This window comes from Miniopterus schreibersii (genome assembly GCF_964146895.1).
Source record: "Miniopterus schreibersii genome assembly, chromosome: 16".
NCBI lineage: Eukaryota > Metazoa > Chordata > Mammalia > Chiroptera > Miniopteridae > Miniopterus > Miniopterus schreibersii.
In genome coordinates, this window is record NC_138116.1 from 33,644,023 (window position 1) to 33,661,575 (window position 17,553).

General features: G+C 54.7%; 1 protein-coding gene across 2 annotated transcripts in view; it reads left to right on the plus strand.

Moving 5' to 3' along the window:
• The window catches only part of SPNS3 (SPNS lysolipid transporter 3, sphingosine-1-phosphate (putative)), a 40,010-nt gene extending 25,747 nt beyond the window's left edge, over window positions 1–14,263 (plus strand). For both annotated transcript variants that reach the window (XM_081161489.1, XM_081161490.1), the window contains 4 exons: window positions 6,794–6,859; window positions 12,533–12,631; window positions 12,770–12,941; window positions 13,889–14,263. In XM_081161489.1, the coding sequence (XP_081017615.1) occupies window positions 6,794–6,859; window positions 12,533–12,631; window positions 12,770–12,941; window positions 13,889–13,953 (402 nt within the window). In that variant the 3' untranslated portion in view covers window positions 13,954–14,263. The remainder of the gene's footprint in view (window positions 1–6,793; window positions 6,860–12,532; window positions 12,632–12,769; window positions 12,942–13,888) is intronic.
• Window positions 14,264–17,553: the final 3,290 nt, after the last annotated feature.

Consider the following 17,553-nt stretch of genomic DNA (forward strand, 5'->3'; position numbering starts at 1 on the left):
TATACTATGTTTAATTAATTTATATAAATTTACCTGAAGAAATTTAAGTGAAATCAAAGGAACAATTTAGCTCCACATTAATTTCATAACTTTGGACTTATTGATCAATCCCAACTGGGAAAGAGACCACCAGCCTTCTCATACTTCCCCTTTCTTCTCAAACTCCTGATTTTTGTTAGCTATATTATTCGTTTTACTTTTTCTGGATGTATAGCACCCACAGTCTGTTCTCTAAGCATAATCCTTGTAGCTGTTTGACAGCAGTCCCAGATTTAAATAGATGCAATGCTCACTATCAGGCTGTTTACACAGATCCTATTCCCGAGTTCTTAATTTTGCTTCAGCTCCTAACTGGGTAGAGTTTCGTGGTTAAGTAGTTTTATTCATCCCCCACCCCGCGGCCCCCCAGAAAGGTTAGCGAGATTGTATTCGCTTGGTTCATTCATGTTTAAGAGTGTCTCCTCCTCTTCGACTCTTTCCTTGAACGACATCTAACTGCGTATATATTTTTGGCTCACACTTTGTTTCCCTCATTACTTTGAAAACATTTGCTCCCTTGTCTTTTGGCATCACATGTTGCTATGGAGAATGATTTTTTAAAAATCCTTAACGTTGAGTCACTTTTTCCATCTGGAGATTTTATTATTCATTTTTGAAATTCAATAGCTTAGCTAGGGTATTAGTTATCTCTTGCTGTGGAACGGATCACCCCAAAACTTAGCCATTTAAGACAACGCACATTTATTACCTCTTGGGTTCTGTGGGTCAGGGATCCGGGCAGAGCCTAGCTGGGCCCCCCGCCTCCTGGCCTCTTACGGGCTGCAATCAAGGCGAGGGCGAGGAAACAAGAGGCAGGACCTCTGGGGTCATGCCAGAGGACGCTTATCATAGCTGGGCTGTGTCTCGATGTTACGTATTCCATAGCATAATAAAATCTCTTCCTAATGATGTTCTTCTTATCTGCTGAACATCTTCCTTCCCCATTTCATCTCTTTGAATATCTCTTAGGTTTGTTGGTTTATTTATTTCTTTTACTTGGGCTGGATCATCTTCAGGGCTGGGACCAGGGTGAGGCAAGCAGGGCATTGAGGGTGCCCAGTTTAAGGAGGTGCTCACTCCCAGGCACTGACTGCACTGTGCCACCCGAGAGGAAGCAGCTCCTCCAGTCGGGTGCCTTAGGTGCCTTAGGTGCCTTAGGTGCCTTGCTTGCACTCGTCCCAGCCATGATCACCTTTATCTGTCCTCCATATCGTTTCCTTCTCTCTAATGTCTCCTTCTCATTGTGTTTTTAAAAGTCACCTGCCAGTGAGATTATATCAAGCCTTTCCTCTCTATCAGTAAGTCTTTCATTAATGCCTATTTGGTGTCTAGCTGTTTATAATTTATTTGTTCTGTAATAATCTTGTTTGCTGTTTTGCTCCCCCCCCCCATTTATTTCCTTAAGCCTGTGATATTCCTTTATATCTCATCCTATGGGGGTTCATTTCATCTTTGAGTTCTTTCTTGATTGAATTAACGTTCAATATAGTTTGAAGCAATTATAAGGAATTTCCTTCTGCCCCATCTCCTGTCATCTGCCTTCTAGGCTGGGTTCTTTTTTCTTCAGCGCTCTCTGTTCCCCTTCCCTCCTTCCCCCCCTCCTTCCCTTCCTCCTCTCCCCCCTCTCTCCCTCCTTTTCATTTCTTTTCTGTCTGCTGAATGCTCTCCCCTAGCTTGGGCCTGGGCAACTCTGCTCAGACACTGAATTTGCTTTGATAGCATGTGGGCTAGCGACTCTTTGTTCTTGATGCTCCCCCAGCCTTGTCTGTGACCATTCTCTTCTCCAAAGGGGCTGTAGTTTGAGTCGAGCATTAGGTTTTCTGTCGCCTGCGGGAATTGCAGGGCTCAGGTGAGGCAGTGAGGAGTCTTTGTTCCAACACCTGGGCTCTGTCCTCTCTTCTGGGATTTAGGTAAATGCTCTACCACATTCTTCTTAATTACTGGGTGCATCCCCTTCTGGGGCGGGGGCTGTGCTCTGGCCTTGAGTGGAATCAGTAACTGGAGCCATTGTTTGCTTTCTCCACTTTTACCCATTTCCCCAGCAGCTTTTCCCACTGGTTCTCAGTCAAGAGTAGGGACTAAGGACCCTTCAGCTTATTTCCCTCCGGTGTGGGGATTTTGGAGAATAGTTTTGGGGAGGGGAGCCGAGAAGGGCTATACACTCTAGTCTAGTCCAGATTGTCTGTTTTTTCCTCTCATCTGCCAATATTTAATGTTTATCTCATTAAGTTTTGTTCTTTGGTGAAAAACACCTTTTTTCTGACTTACTATTTTTTTACTTTTGGGGGGAAGGGAAGCCTGTGTTTCCATCTTTACGCAGGAGCTGCCCCAGATGACTTTAAGACCCCTTCCAGGCCAAACTAGATCAGAGCTCTGAGTTCCCTACTTGCCTGAGGAGAGATGTGGCCACCACTACCCAGGACAGAGCCAGCTTGGCTGTCTCCAAGGCCTTTACATCCAGCAGGGATGCTGTCCTGAGCTTTGAAGGCTCCTGAGCAAGGACCAAGGATAGAGGCCCAGTATCTGACCAGCCTGGTGCCCACGGGGAAAATTTGGGAAGTGGTTGGCAGGGATCTGCCAGGATGTGTGCCCACCACAGCTGTAGTCTTCTCTCTGGCCTTTGGGGGTGGCGGCAGATAGCTAGGCTGTGCAGGCGCCCCAGCTCTGGGAGCCTCTCTTACAACTTAGCCTTGGGAATCTTCTTAAATAAGCCCTTTATCTTGCATTGCATCTTGGGCTGGAGTCACCAGACTTGCCAGGGGCCACCTCAGAGGGACTGAGAGAGCCACTCACCCTTCCTCTGAAGGCCCTACTTCCCTGCCAAGATCTAGCAGGTGTCTCTTCTTGGATGGGCAGCCTGGCCCACCCAGAGAGCCCACAATCTCTGCTGAATTCCCCAGGACACCAGAGCTCTGCTCCCTCACTGCCCTACTCCCCACCTGCCTGCCTACCAGGCTGCTGGGCTGTTGCTGGCCCCTGGGAAACAGGTGGTGCCCTTGTGCCCTGAAGCCAGTCTCTGCAATTACAGATTGGCAGGCCCAGGGGCAAAGTGTGCCAGCCAGCACGGCAGCTTGCTGGCAGCCAGTCTGTGCCTGGGGCCTGTGTCCTGACTGGACCAGCCACACTGGGAGATGAATTGATCCATAAAAGGAGAGAATCGGCTCTTAGCCCTGCCCATCTCCACAGGTTTTTGGAGGATGCCTGCCTTCTTTTCTGGCGGGGCCTAGGATTCATTCTTTTCAGGTCAGAGATGAGTGACTGCCCAATTGGAAGACTTAGATGGACCAAGGTGGAGACACTGCCCACCACCCCGTAGGGACTGACCCTTCTCTAGGCAGGGGCTTCATCTTTCCTCTTGCTCCCTTCCATGCCTACCTATGTGGGCAGGTGTACCTGAGAAGAGGTGTGTATATGTGTGTGTGTATGTATGTGTGAAGGTCTGAGTGTATGCATGTCCGTGTGCATGAGTGAGAGGGTATGAGTATGTTTGTGCACATGCATACGTATGTGCACATGTGATTGTGTTTGCTGTCCATGTTATGGGACCACAAGCTAGCACATGCACATGCACATGCACATGATAAGCTGTTTTTCACCAAGTTAACCCCAGCAAGTGTGTACCAGTGTTTATAACCACCGTCTAGCTGGTTGGCGCTATTGCCACCTGAGTTTTAATATTTAGAATGTCATTACCTGCATATGTATGTACTTGTGGTGTGTGAGTTTTGTGTGTGTCCCAGGTTATGAGTATCCATGTATGTGTGCACGTGCGTGATTGTGCACGTGTGCTTAAGCTTGTGGACACGTGTATGAGATCTTGCATGTGCACGTGTCTGTGTGTGCTCCTGTGCCTGCATCAGTGTGAGCGTGTGCGTGTGCGTGTGCATGTGCGTGTACGTGTTTGTGTATGCCTGCCTCTGTGGCCAGGGGCGATTAAGGCCAGGGACAGTCATCAGTGCTGCCCCAGCTCAAGGGGGAAATCCTCTTGAGTTTAAAGTGGAAAAGGCCAGAGGCTGAGGGGCAACAATTCTCAGGCTCCAGGCAGCGTTCCCAGGCCCTATCACCCAGGGAGCCTAAGTCAGGGCGCAGGGGAGCAGGCCAGGCGCTAAGGCTAAGGGGACAAGGGCAGAATCAGATTTCCCTTTTGGAAATCCCCGCAGCCCTGGGGGCAAGGGATTGTGGGGCCTGGGAAACTGGTGAGGAGGAGGGAGAAGGGGAGGCCTGGACCAGGCCAGCAGCAGCGGTCAAAAGAAACGGGCCGATTGGAGGGTCGTTTAGGATGCAGAACGGACAGGATTCGGTGGCTGGAGGGCTGTGAGGGTGAGCCAGGCACGTAGGCGCTCCTGCCTCCCGCCCTGTGTCTGGCCTGAGTGGTGTGGGTACAGAGCCTTCCCAGAGAGCAGCTTTGGAGCTTGCTGGCGGCCACTCTGTGTCTGGGGCCTGTGTTCTGGCCAGCTCAGACACAGTGAGGACAGTGACATGGGGGCACAGGAGGAGAGAACGAGTTTGGGGACCTGGTCAGTGAGAGGAGCCTGTGGCCATCAGAAGAGGCCAGCACTGTGGGGCTGGGGCAGCCCTGTGGGAGTAGCTTGAAACAATTGGCTAATCTTCATGGTGACTGTTTCAAGCCAAGGCCCTTTCTCATGCTGAATTGAGAAACCGAGTCTGAGTTGGTTATGGAAGCCACTGAGCTCTAAGACCCAAACTGCACGCAGCCTGTGGGGAACACGAGCAGAGCAGTGCCAGGAGAGGGTCCCAGCTTTAGAAGCACCAGCTGTTGGCGCTGGAGGCTCCCGGCAGAGCTTCTGGGCCACCCCAATTGTTGTTTGGTTGGGGAATCAAGGCCCAGAGGGTGGCGACCACCCCAGGGTAGCCCAGCATGGCACAGTGGGGCTAGGCCATCCACCCAGGAGGGCACACCCCTTTGTTGGGGAGCCCCTCCTTGAGCAGCGGGCTCAGGATACTGTAATTGTGGGATTGGGAGGCGGCTTCTCCCCAGCCAGGACTTTGGCCCCTCAAAGCCGTTGAGTGGAAACGGATTTGGTGGCTTGAGGCCGGTTTCCAGGTGTGTCTGGGGAAACCTGGCATCCTCGGGGCGGCTTGTTTGGCCTGAATGGCCCCATTGTGACTGCAGCCTCCTTCTGATCGGCTCTATTCTGGGGTCAGGATCCACCCTGCTCCAGCTGCAGGAAGGAAAAGGTGTATTTCAGCGTGTCCTGTGGGTGTGAGGGGCAGGGAGAGACAGGCGGAGGCTGCAGCACTGGGCAGGGAGGTCCCTGGGGCTGGTGGCAGCAAGCTGGAGGTGGCGATCCAGGTGGAAGTGGCTGGAATGTGAGGAGGGGTGGCTGTGAGCCCAGCCCAGGCTTTCATGTGGCCTCAGGAGGCTGGGGTGACAAATCCTGTCAGGCTGGAATGCACGTCCGCAGCAGGCCTGGGCCCCGCCTGAGTCCTGCCTGCCAGCAGGTCTGATTCCCACGCCTGTGGGTGTCCAGAGGGAGACCCGCCCTGCCCTCAAGGGTCCCCGAGCTTGACTGCAGAGGGCCAGGGACTGGTTAGCCTGAGAGAACACACAGTCTGCCCTCTCCCTCCACACTGGGCCCTGTTCCGGCCCCGCCTGCGCGGGGGGTGCCTTCCCCTCTGCCTCTGCTCTAGCAGGTTCTCTGCCTCGTGGCCTCGGGGCTCTTCTCAGCCCATCCTGATCCTGCCCATCCTTCAGGGCTTTGCTCAGCACCACCTCCACCCAGAAGCCCTCTCCATCCTGGGCTTTTCTCTGACTTCCCTCCTACCAGTGTCACTGGGCACCGTGGCTGCTGAGGCCTCTATGGAGCCTCCCCCCACCCTCAGCTTTCTGTCTCCTTGCACAGGGCCAGTCACAGGGGTGAGGGGCTTGCTGGAAAGTGGTTTGATGTGTGACCTTGGGCTTGAGTCTCCTCACCTGTGAAATGGGTGTAATGATATCTACCTTATGAGGTGGCTGAGAGGTCAGACGGGTTATCAGAGCGGACATGCCTGGCACAAAGTAGGTGTGCAGGCAGTGGTCCCCCGGTTCCTCTGCCCTGGGTGCTCATGGGCCTTTGGGAGAGAAAGCCTGGGCTGCCCAGGGCACAGCCCCGTGACTCCACAAATGACTAATTCCACCCCAGCAATAAGCTCCTGGGAGCTCTGAGAAATAAGACTTTTTTTTTTCTCCTTCTTGCTGCCTCATTAAACTCTTCTTGAGTGAGTGGAATGAGGATTGTCCTAATCCTTCAGCATCAGCAGGGGGGTTCAGAGAGCTGGAGAGACGGGCCTGAAGTGGCCTCCAGTTACCAGCAGACACAAGGGGGGGGCACACGTCAGTGTACACAGGCCTTAGGGGAGCAAAGAGGAGGGATAGGCTTTTCTCTTCTCCGAGCCTGTTTTCCTACCTCAAAAGGTGACCTGGAAGTCCTGGTTGCCTCCTACTGGGACCCCAGGGGTGACCTCAAGCACTGGACCTGGGGACTGCCCAACAGGGAGAGTGCTGTCCCCAGGCCTGGGCCTGGCACTCTCTTCCGGGCCATGGCTCCCAACCTGCCCAGATGGGACTGTCTACACACCCTTGAGGCTGCTGGAACTGGAAGCACAGTTCCAGACTCGGCCACCCCAATAAGTTTTGATGGTGCCTTCCTCTGCACAGCCTCAGTCTCCCTCTCCACAGCGGGAAGAAACAGTGCGCAGAGGGCTAGGTGACTGCGGTCCAGGGGGCCTCACCCCAGCTGCCATTTGTCCACAGGTGTTCCTGACCCTTGGGGAACTGCTTCTGTCCTGCAACTGGGCACTGGTTGCTGATATCCTGCTGGTAGGTGTGGTGGTCAGAGTGGGGAGCTGGTCCTGGGGCCTTTTGAGCAGGGGGAGCTGGAGTCTATCTAGCTCAGGGCTGGACCTCTGCTATTAGGTGGCCTGGATGTTGGGAGGGAGACCCTGGGGTAGGGGACCAAGGTCACTGAATAATTGTCTTGGGTCCTGGGCCTCCCTGACACTCTTAAATATCTCCTCTATCACACCCATTTTGCAGATGAGCAAATGGAGGCTCAGAGAGGGCAGGTGCCTGGAGGAAGGACACACAGCATGCAAAGGCACTGAGCCAGAAGTGGAGCCCAGGCCTTTTGACTCCAGGGCTCCCTTCCTCCCACCCTCTTTCTTGACTACACTGCTTCTCAGCAAGCAGGCTCCTTGGCCTTCACTTTGGGCTTGTAGATGACGATGCTGAACTTTAGGGCTATAACCACTGAGCCCAGGTGGGTCCAGGCCACCACATCTCCCATGTCATGGGCTATGAGACCTGATGCTGTCCTGACCACAGGTCCAGAGTCCAGCCTCCCTTCCTCCTTCTAGGGGACATGCAGGGAAGGACTTTGAACACTGAAGGGATCACAGTGGTCTCAGACCTTGGGACACCCCAAGAGCCCTCGTCCTGCCTTCTGGCCGCCTAGCACCAGCACTGGGCACAAGGGAATCAGGACAGCCTGGCAACTGGCTGAGAGCTGTCCTGAGGATGGTGTAGCAGGGGCACGGACTTGGATTCAGGAAGCAAACCTGGGCTTCATCCCTGCTTTTGTCACTTACTCGCTATATGGCCTAGGCAAGTGACTTTGTGCTTCTGAGCCTCAGTTGCCCTGTGTGGCAAGTGGGGATGACAGTGCTTTAGGGGTTACTGTGAAGGGGAACTGAAATGATATGTGTGAAGCCTTGGCCCAGAGGGTGGCTCAGAGAGTGTTGGCTGGGATTCTGATAGCAGTTCAGAAGTTTCCACTTTCCTCTCCAGAGAGGTCCTGGCCTCCTAGAACCTGTGTTCAAAAGGGCCGTGGGGAAGTGGTCATTTAATTAGCCAACACAGCCTGCTTGAATACTGCTATTGAAGTGATGCTCACTCCTGCTGCCTCCCCCTGGCCCAGGCTCAGTGGGTGTAGACAGGCCTCCGGGTCTTGACTCCTGGTGGGTGTATCAGCTGAAGGGTGGACAGGTCTTCTTTTCTTCCCTCTCCAGACAGGGGACTTGAGCTCCCACCCAAGCTCAGCTACAGACCTGCTGAATGGCCTTGGGCCTCAGTTTCCTTGTGTGTAAAAAGGGGTTCCGGCCTGGCGGGGTAAGCGAGAGAGCCTGCCGGAAAGCCCTGGGTAAATGGGAGAGCAGGGAAGTACTGGTAGACGTTTTCTTTGTGGAATTGCCCACTTTCAGGCACAGGGAGCCACCCCCTGACCCCAACATAGCTGCTCTCCCAGGCAGTTCAGGAGGAGCTGAAACCTGCCCCCCACAGTGTCTTCCGCCTGCCCCCTACTGCGCTGCTCCCTTTTCCACATGACAGCTCCGCAAATATGTGAAAACTGTGCCTGTGTCCCCGAGTGTCTGTGTTTGCAAGAATGATTAACCTGGCCAAGAAGGGCCCTTTGTGGAGTTGTGTGTGTGTTGGGGGTAGGGGTTGGGGGAAAGGGGAGGGCCGTGGGGCTACTCAGCCATAGATTGACCCTTCTGGCTCTGCTGGGGAGCTGGCTGGAGCTGCCCAGGGGGCCTGCTGGCCATGATCCAGACCATGTAGTGCTCCCTGGGGTCCTTCCCTGGCTCAGAGGCCCCCAAAGCTTAGCAAGGCCCGCCACCCCAGGAAGGCTTCATGCCCCCTTCTCCTGCCTTCCCACCTTCCTGAAGCCCCTTAGTGAAGACTGCCTTTGGACGCTTTGTTGGTGGGAGCTGGGCCAGTCCTTGCAGTCCTTGGAGTTCAGTCCCCTGGCAGAGAGAAAGTGGCTTTGGGCCAAATGCAGGTGAGGGGCAGCTTGCGGGGACCTGGTCTGTGGAGTGGAGGGGTAGATGCCAGCTGGGAGCAGGGTGAGGAAGGAGTGGGAGGTGCAGAAGGAGACCTGGGGTGTAGACCAAGCCCACAAGAAGCTGTGCCTGAGGAGAGAGAGGATGGGAGCTGGAGTTGGCAGAAGATTCTGGGAAGGTGGTGGTGCTTTTCCAGAGATGAGGCAGGAGCAACCTCCAGGGGCAGGGAGGGGAGAGGGATGGGCTGGAGCAGGACAGGGGCAGGAAGTGTGTGGGGACATGGGTATGGCAGGAAGTGCAGGAGGGTCCCATCTGCAGGCTGGCTCTTGCTCTTGAGGCACAGGTGGTCTCACTGGGCAAGACCCAGGGCATGAGGGGGCCCCCAGGCTATAAGGACAGGTTAGCTAACACCTGACGGTTCACGCATATTCCTGAGCACCCCACTGGCTTGCGTCAGCCCCACCTCAGGAGCACCGCTCTCTTTGGTCCACAGATCCACAAACAAGAGAAGCCAGGTTCTCCCTGGGAAAGACACCTCAGGGCTCTCTGGTCCAGTGGTTCTCAAAGTTTATTGATTCAGGTTTGGGGAGCTTGTTGCAAATTTAGCTTCCAGGCCCTTTATCCTCAGAATCTGATTCAGTGGGTCTATGCTGGGGCCTAGGCATTTGCATTTCTAATGAATTTCCCATGCGATCCAGATACAGATATTCCTCACAGCACACTTGGAGACCACTGGTCTGGCGCAGCTAGCTCCCCAGTCCATGAACCGTCTGTGAAATGCTGACTAGTGCAGTCCATCCCCTTGTTCACATAACCTCTGACAGGGAGCTCCCTTCTTGAGCCCTGGTGGCTCTGCTCATGAAAAGGATCTGGCTCCGTCACAGCCAAGACCCACCTTAGACCCACTCCAGCAAGCTCCCCATAGCCCAGCTGGGTCCCCAAGGGCATTGCTCCCTGGAAGGCTGACACTGTGTCTTCCCAGGCTGAGCGCCCTGCCTCCCCGAACCTACCGATGGGGTTTCCAGCTCCCTCCCATCCCTCCTGTCTGGGCCCCACTTGGGGTGGCCCAAAGTCAGCTCACTCCATCCCAGCCATGGGGAGTAAGGCAGAAGGGGAGCTCATTCCCTCTCCCAGTCTATCCTCTGGGGTCTGGAATCCAGCCACCAGGCTCATTTCCCACCTCCTCAGCACATTCCCCCCACCCCCTGGAGGGTTAGCACCCCCCTGTTCTGTTGACCGGTCCCAGTGCTTCCCTGCTCTGCCTTCTGCCCCCCAGGGAGCTGTCTGCTCACACTCCCAGGGATGTCTGGGTGTAAGGGCTGAGTGGGGAGCGCAGGAGGCAGGCTGCCAGGGAGTCTGCACCTGGTGGTTGCCACTCTGAATTTCTGTAGGCCCTTGGTTGGCGCTGGTTATGCCCCAGGCTATAAAAGGAAAAGCTCTTTTAAGAAGGAAGAATTAAAAACAGAGGTGTATTTGTCTCAGAATAGAGCAAGTCTGGGTTTTTGGGAATCCAAAGGCTCTCACTTCTAAAATTACCAGCTGGGCTCTCCAGCTGCTGGTGGGCCCAGTCTTGGCCCTCTGGCTATATGGAGACAGTGAGGACCCAGAGTGGACGGGGGGAGACCTATGTCTCTCGCCACTGGCAGCAGTGGCTGGTTGGGGCTTCTGGGAGGGGAGGCTGGGGACCAGCATGCCTGGATCTTACTCTGAATGGGTTTTTTTGGACACTCAGGGACGGGCCTTTAGGAGTCCCTGCCCCTTTCCCCAGAACTAACAGTGAGTAATCACATAATTATGGGGTGAGAAGGAAGTGCTTGGGGAAGGTGCAGAGCTGTGGTCAGTTCCTTCTCGGGCCTGCTGGCAGGTTGCGGTGATGGATGGGAGGCCCAGCTTTCTCACCACCCAGAAAAAGTGATGCCAGGACTAGCCAGTCACCCACAGAGTGACTCCTGCTACTCTGCCCTGCCCATCCACAAGGCCCCTCTCACCAGACCCCCTGTGGCTCCCAGTCCTTGGCCTCCTGCTCCCAAAGGGACACCTTTGCTCACACTGTCCCCAGCCTGGAATGCCCCTCCTCAGGCTCTCTACCTATTTGCAAGGCTCAGGATGAACTTGTCCTTTTAATCCTTCCCTCCATTTTCCAAATGTTCTAGAGCAAATACATAAATATTTCTGGAAAGATTCCTTGCTCACAGCAGCTGAGTGGTCAAAAGGCCGGGCACTGGAAGGAGAAGGTCTGGGATCAAAGCTCAGCCCTGCTGTTTACTGGCTGGGTGACCCTGGGCAAGTCACTTACCCTCCCTGTGGAAGACTTCCTCATTGATAAGATGTGGATAATAATCCTGTCTCCCTTGTGGCTGGGCTGCATATATATATATTAAAATATATGCATTATAAAATGTTGCAGGAAGCATTTAATAAATGTTAGTAATTATTTTAATTGTTAGTACTCACCGATGGGCTCAGATTGTGGACGCCTAGGTCTCAGGAATAAGGCTTTGGAGTGGGAAGCTCCCCTGTGGCTGCTCCGTGGGGACCATGTGGCTTCTGCTTGAATCTCCCCCCTTCCCCCTCCCCCTGCCATGGTCCTAGGTTCTGGCAGGGTTTTTCCTGGGACCAGTCCCCCAGACAGTTCTACTTGATTTAGCTGTCCCCTCCATGCCCGGTGCCTTGCTGTGCCCCAGGGGCCCCAAGAGAAATTAGGAGCTTTGCTTGCCAGACAATGTAGGGGTAGGAGGAGGTAGACAAAGGAGGAACTGTCCCAGAGGTGGGGGACGCATGTTCAGTTAGGGCTGCACGCAGAGGCTGCTGCAACTCAGGGCCAGTCCCTGAGCTCTGAGAAGGCTTCACACAGGAGGTGACCCAAAGGTCAGCCCCGAAGGACAAATAGGGATGCTGCAGCTGCACCCGAGAGGGGGAGGCTGGCCAGGCAGGAGGCACAGCATGTTCCAATGCCCTCAGGCATCTGTCTCCTGGAGCCATGGGATGTTATTTCCACCTGATACCACAGAAGCCTCTGGGTACCAGATGAAGAGCAGTAAGGAACATAGTCCTCCATGTAGGTACTGTTATCCCCACTGGGGATGCGGAGACCGAGGCCCAGAAAGGTGAAGCAACTTGCCCAAAGTCACACAGCCAGTGAGCGGGGGATCTGGGGCTGGAACCCAGACATTCTGACTCCAGAATTCATACTCTTAACCTCCCTGCCCTCTTCTGTGGAGTTATGTGGGCCTCTAGGCCGCTGTTGTCTGCCAAGTGGGGCTTAAACTTTCCGAGAGAAGGGCCGAGCTGTCCCAACTATGCTGCCCAAGTGTCCACCAAGTAGACACCTGGCTGTGTACCCTGCCTGCCAGCCTGCACTGCTGCTTCCTGGGCCCCTGAGCTGGAGGGCTCCTGCCCCATCTCTGTTGTCACGGCCATGCCTTGTCCCTGCTTAGTTTAAGAGCAAACCCTCAAGAAGGGTGTCCTCAGCAGGGGCCCTGGCACCCCCATCCTGGGCGATGAGAGAGTCTTCCTGGGCCTTGGTGGGCCTGGCGTTCTAGTGCTGGGGCCCCAGGCACTGGGGTCATTGACTCCCCCTTATATTATTCTCTTGGCCAGCCTCACACACCTCGGGGCATGTTCTTGGCAGGTGGGGAGCAGGAGGTGGGTACTGGGGGGCATCCACTCCCTGGCCTCGCTTGGGGAGCTCCCCTGGTGCTTCTGTGTTTTACAGTCCGTGGTGCTGCCCAGATGCCGGGGGACAGCAGAGGCGCTTCAGATCACGGTGTGCCACGCCCTGGGAGACGCCAGCAGCCCCTATCTCATTGGACTTGTAAGGCCGGGTGGGGGGCTGGGCTGCAGGCGTGCTTGAGTGTGTGCGAGGTGGGGAGAGTCTGGGGAGGAACTGCATGTGGTAAGGCCTGCAGGCTGGCCTCGTGGGCCTGGTAAACCCAGCCCCCCTTCTCTGCAGATCTCCAGCGCCCTGCGGGCCAGGCGCCCCGACTCCTACCTGCAGCGCTTCCTCAGCCTTCAGCAGAGCTCCCTGTGCTGTGCCTTCGTCATTGTCCTGGGGGGCGGCTGCTTCCTACTGGCTGCGCTGCACCTGGAGAGAGACCAGGCTCAGGCCCAGCAGCCTGGCACAGGTATCCCCACCCCTCACACCCATGCCAGGCTCAAGGCTGAACCCCATAGGAGCAAGGAGCACCAGTCACCCTCTGAGCCCCTGGCCAGTTTATTTGCCCATTCATTCATTCATTCATTCATTCATTCAAGAATAGTTATTATGCCCTTGCTATGTGCCAGGCAAGGTTGGAGATACTGGGAAGTGAACACCAAGTCCAAGTTTTCATGGAGCTGATGCTCTAGAAGGCAGAGACATTCATGAAGCAAACAAAAAAAGCAAAAGATAGAGTATGTTTGAGGTGGTAAGTGCTATGGAGAGACATAAAGCAGGAAAAGTGGGTAGAGAGGAACAGGTAGGTGCAGTTTTCAATTTGTGAAAGGATGGTTAAGGAGGTCCTCACTGCATGGGCGACACTGGAGCAAAGCTTTGGAGGAGGTGAGAGAGTGAACCACGCAGCTATCTTGGGGGAGGAAACAGGCAGTGCAAAGGCCCTGAGGTGGGGGATGTCCCTGATGTGTTTGAGGACTGGCAAGTAAGCTAGTGTAGCTGCAGCAGGAGTGAGGGGAAAGGGATAAGGGTGGCAGTAAGGGGGTTAGAGCATGGGGTGTTTCGAGGGACCCTTGCAGGAACTGTGGCCCTAACTCTGAGTGAGGTGGGAGCCCTGTGGGATTTCCAGCAGATGAACCTTAAGGCAGCTGGTTTATAGTGTAAAGGCATCACTCTGGCTACTGTGTTGAGAACAGACTTAGCAGCTTGGCATTGATGCAGAGAGGCCATGGGAAGCTCTGCAGCATCAAGGGAGAGCGGTGGGGCTGGGGCCATGGTAGTGGCATTGAAGATGGGGTCGGATCTTGAGTTTATTTTGAAAATGAAAGCTAGAGGATTTCCTGACAGACTGTGCCCAGGCCTGGTCCCAAAGTACTTTTTGCTTCCTTTGGGGCTGGCTGAGCTTCTTTCCTCCCACAGGGACTCCGGACATGGAGTGCCAACTCCTGCTTCCTGGCCCGGGGGCCTCCACAGAGGACTCCTGAGGCCCCTGTCCTGCAGTAAGGAGGTCCCACCCACCCTATCTGCAACCCTGCTGTTGGTCTCCACAGTGTCAGTGCCTCTGCTCACTGTTGGCTGTGGCTTGGGGACTCTGGCCGAGCTGCACCTGCCACGTCTTCGCTCCCAGCTAGAGAACTGGCAGTGCCTGTGACTGGGCTGGGAATTGAGCTGTCAGCACCCTCCGTGGGAGACCTGGGCCTGTTCCTGCACCCAGCACGCGGCTGCTCCAGCCTGGGGTCCTCAGCCTGTCTGCCAGTGTGCCCTGATTAAAGTACGGCCAGTACAAAACCCATTATTTCAGGCCTTTGGACAATTATGTCATTTAAAGTCTCACCATGCCTCTGGTAGGAGTGGGAGCAGGAGAGAAAGAGGTGGGCAGTGCTGGTCAAGGAGGCAGGGCAGCCCCTGATGCGGGGAAACTGAGGGAGCTGCTCAGGTGGCTCTCTAGGTGTCCCTACCCTGGACCTCCCACTGTGACTCAGCTTCCCCACTCTGCAGGGTCAGGAGGGCACAGGACACCCCTCTGAATGAATTCATCCTCTGAACAAAAGGTGGGGGGCTGAATCGTAGCCTTGGAGATAGATTTCTACTAGGGTGCAGGTGCGGGTGTGTGGCTTCAAGTTGCAGGCAACTACGTGGAGGAGTTCCCATGCCTGCAGACCCAGCTGCCCCCAAACCACAGACCATGCCAGTGCTCACTTGGCTGTGCAGGAGTACTGGGTGGGCTGCTGCGTGCATGCCGGCCCCTACCCCTGCAGCTCATGCTCTGACCCTGCCCCAGCCCATGGGGCGGGCTGGCTCTGTGGGGCTCACACTTGCCACTGGGTTCAGAGCAGCTGGGCGCAGCGAGCCCCGCAGGAGACCAACAGCTTCAAGGCGGGCAGCAGCTGGTGGCATGTTCTTTCCGCCTGTGAGCAGGAGTTTCTCTCCCCGTCCCCTGGTGCCCAGCCAAGCGATCACTTGTTTACTTGCTGATCGCCCCCCTTCACTGTGCCAGGCTGTGCCTGTCTCCCAGCAGCTGTAGGCAGAGCAGTGACCCAGCCTCACGCTCACCTCCTGACCCTTGCTTGCTCCATCCCTGCCTCCTGTGGTGCCCTCCTGCTCTTATTGATGGATGGGACATGTTCGGGGAGCAGGACTCTCCAGCTCAGCCCAAGAGTTCCCCAGTCCCAGCTCCCCCTCAGGAGAGGCCGCACCAGGCTGACCAGCCCCTCAGCCCACAACTTGACACTTGGAGCTCATGAAATGGAGGGAGCTGCCCCGCATAAGCAAAAGGGTTCATGAGGATATTTAGAAAGGGTTCTGCACCCAGTTACAATGTGGCTGAGGGGTTCTCTGACATCAGCGAAGTGTCCTGCAATTCATCTCAATTCTGACAGTTTACCCAGACATAGGTCAGGTCCTACAGGTTAAGAGTTCAGCCCTATAAGCCTACCCCACCCCCACTTCAGATGTCAACCCCAAGTCCAGGTTGTTAACTGTGCTTCTGACCAACTGGCTATAAACCAGAGGTTCCCCTCCTTGGGTTTGATGAACTCACTAAAGTAGCTCACAGGACACAGGAAACCCTTTTACTTACTAGGTTACTGGTTTATTATAAAAGGACAGAAGAGATGCAGAGGGCAGGGTATAGGGAAAGGACAGGGAGCTTCTGTTCCCTCTCCAGGTGCCACTCTCCCCAGTCTCCATGTGTTCATCACCCTGGAAACTCCCAAATTCTGACCTCTTGGGTTTCTATGGACGCTTCATTACGTAAGTGGGACTGATTAAACTATTGGCCATTGGCGATTGATCTCAACCCCCAGCCCTTCTCCCCTCCTGGAGTTTGGGGGACTGGTAGGAATGAAAGTTCTAACCCTCTAATCACATGGTTGGCTCCTCTGGCAACAAGTCTCCATCCTTAGGAGGGGTCCAAAAGTCACCTCATTAACAAGCAAGACACCTTTAGGGTTCTTATCACTTAGGAAATTCCAAGGGTTTTAGGAGCTCTGTGTCAGAAACATATACTTGTTATAAATCATAGTATCACACTTTGTTTCTCCTGAGAAGGAGGCAGCCAGTCTGTGGGGAAGACAGGATGCCATGGTCCCTTCAGCATTTGCTAGTTGTGTGACCTGGGCCCCTTCCTGTCCTCTCTAGCTGCAGAACCCCAGCTATATTTAAGAGGTGTGTTGAATGTGGCGTTTCCAGCCCAGGCCTCATGTGATTCTCACAGGCTGGGTCTAGGCCCACAAGAACCCAGCTTCAGGTTCAGAACCTTCTTCCCTACAGCCCGGGAGAGGATCCTTGTGAGGCTTGGCTCTCAGAAAAGGGTGAGGGCTTCCCAAGAGTCGGAACATCAGCACCCCCCCCCCCCCCAGAGTCTGGTGGCTGGGGAGAAAGATCAGAAACCTCATTTGGACCAGTTTCAGAAACATTTCTTGGTATCAGTAGGTGCCCATCTTGGTGTCAGGCAGGGAGCCTGACTCCAGCTCTGCCCTTGGACCTCACCGCCCAAGATAAGACAAACACTCTGCTAGGCCTAGTGAAGCACACTGATGGGCAGAGGAAGGGATCACATCCCTCAGAAACCTCTGGGGAGGTGGCCTAGAAGCTGGAAAATAGCAGAAGTTGTGGTGAAGGGAATTCCCAGGGGAATGGAGCAGATCTGTGGTGACTCATGGAGAGGCAGGGTGAGGCAGGAGAGGAGAGCACATGTGTGTTTTAGGGGAGAGAAAGGAGGCAGGAGAGACTGGCTGCGACCAGAGGGGCACAGATGCCAGCTGAGGAGCTGGGGCTTGAATCCTGTAATCTGGGGTAGTTTCTTCTGATCCCAATGCACTCTGGTGTTTGGGTTGCTGGGCAGTGTGGATGGAGCTTCTCAGGACTGAGCTGGACAAAGTGCTTGGCCAGGAGTTTATAGGACGTTATCATCTGGAGTGTCTGAGGCAGGGCGGGAGCTTCGGGGCTGGTGGACTCTGGGAGGGAGAGACCAGTACCAGACTGGGCTGAGGTCACAGGTATAGGTCAGACCAGAGCAGGGGAGTGGCCACTGGAACACACCTGTCTGGCTTAAAGGGCACCTGCTTTGTAATCCCAGTCCCTAATGCTCGGGACTTGTTTGTTGGGAACGTCATGAGGGAACATGCTGCTCAGCAGGTTGAGGTCCTCCTGCCTGACCTGCTCCCAGGAACATGCTGCATTCCAGGTCCCAGGCGTCATCCTGGCAAGAAGTATGTCACTGCACTTGCTCCTTCTGTGTGGCCACATCAGTTAGGGTTGTAGGGTTGTGTGGAATAGAAACTATCTTAAGTAAGAAAGAAATTTATTGGAAACATATTAGGAGTTCACAGAATCAATGGGAAGATTGGAGATTCAGGAGCAGGGCTCCCTGGACCATCATATTGGGAGGGCTTTCGCCAAGGTCCAGACACATTTTTCCTATTCTTTTGCTACCCTACTCAAGGTTTAAAACACTGGGCGAGAGGGTCTGGTTGGATCCTACGCCGTACCTTGATTTATAACTCCATTAAGACCAGGAAACCAGAGTGCTGTAAGGAAAGGGGATGGGCTCTGAACATCAAAATAAACCGGTAGTGAAATGG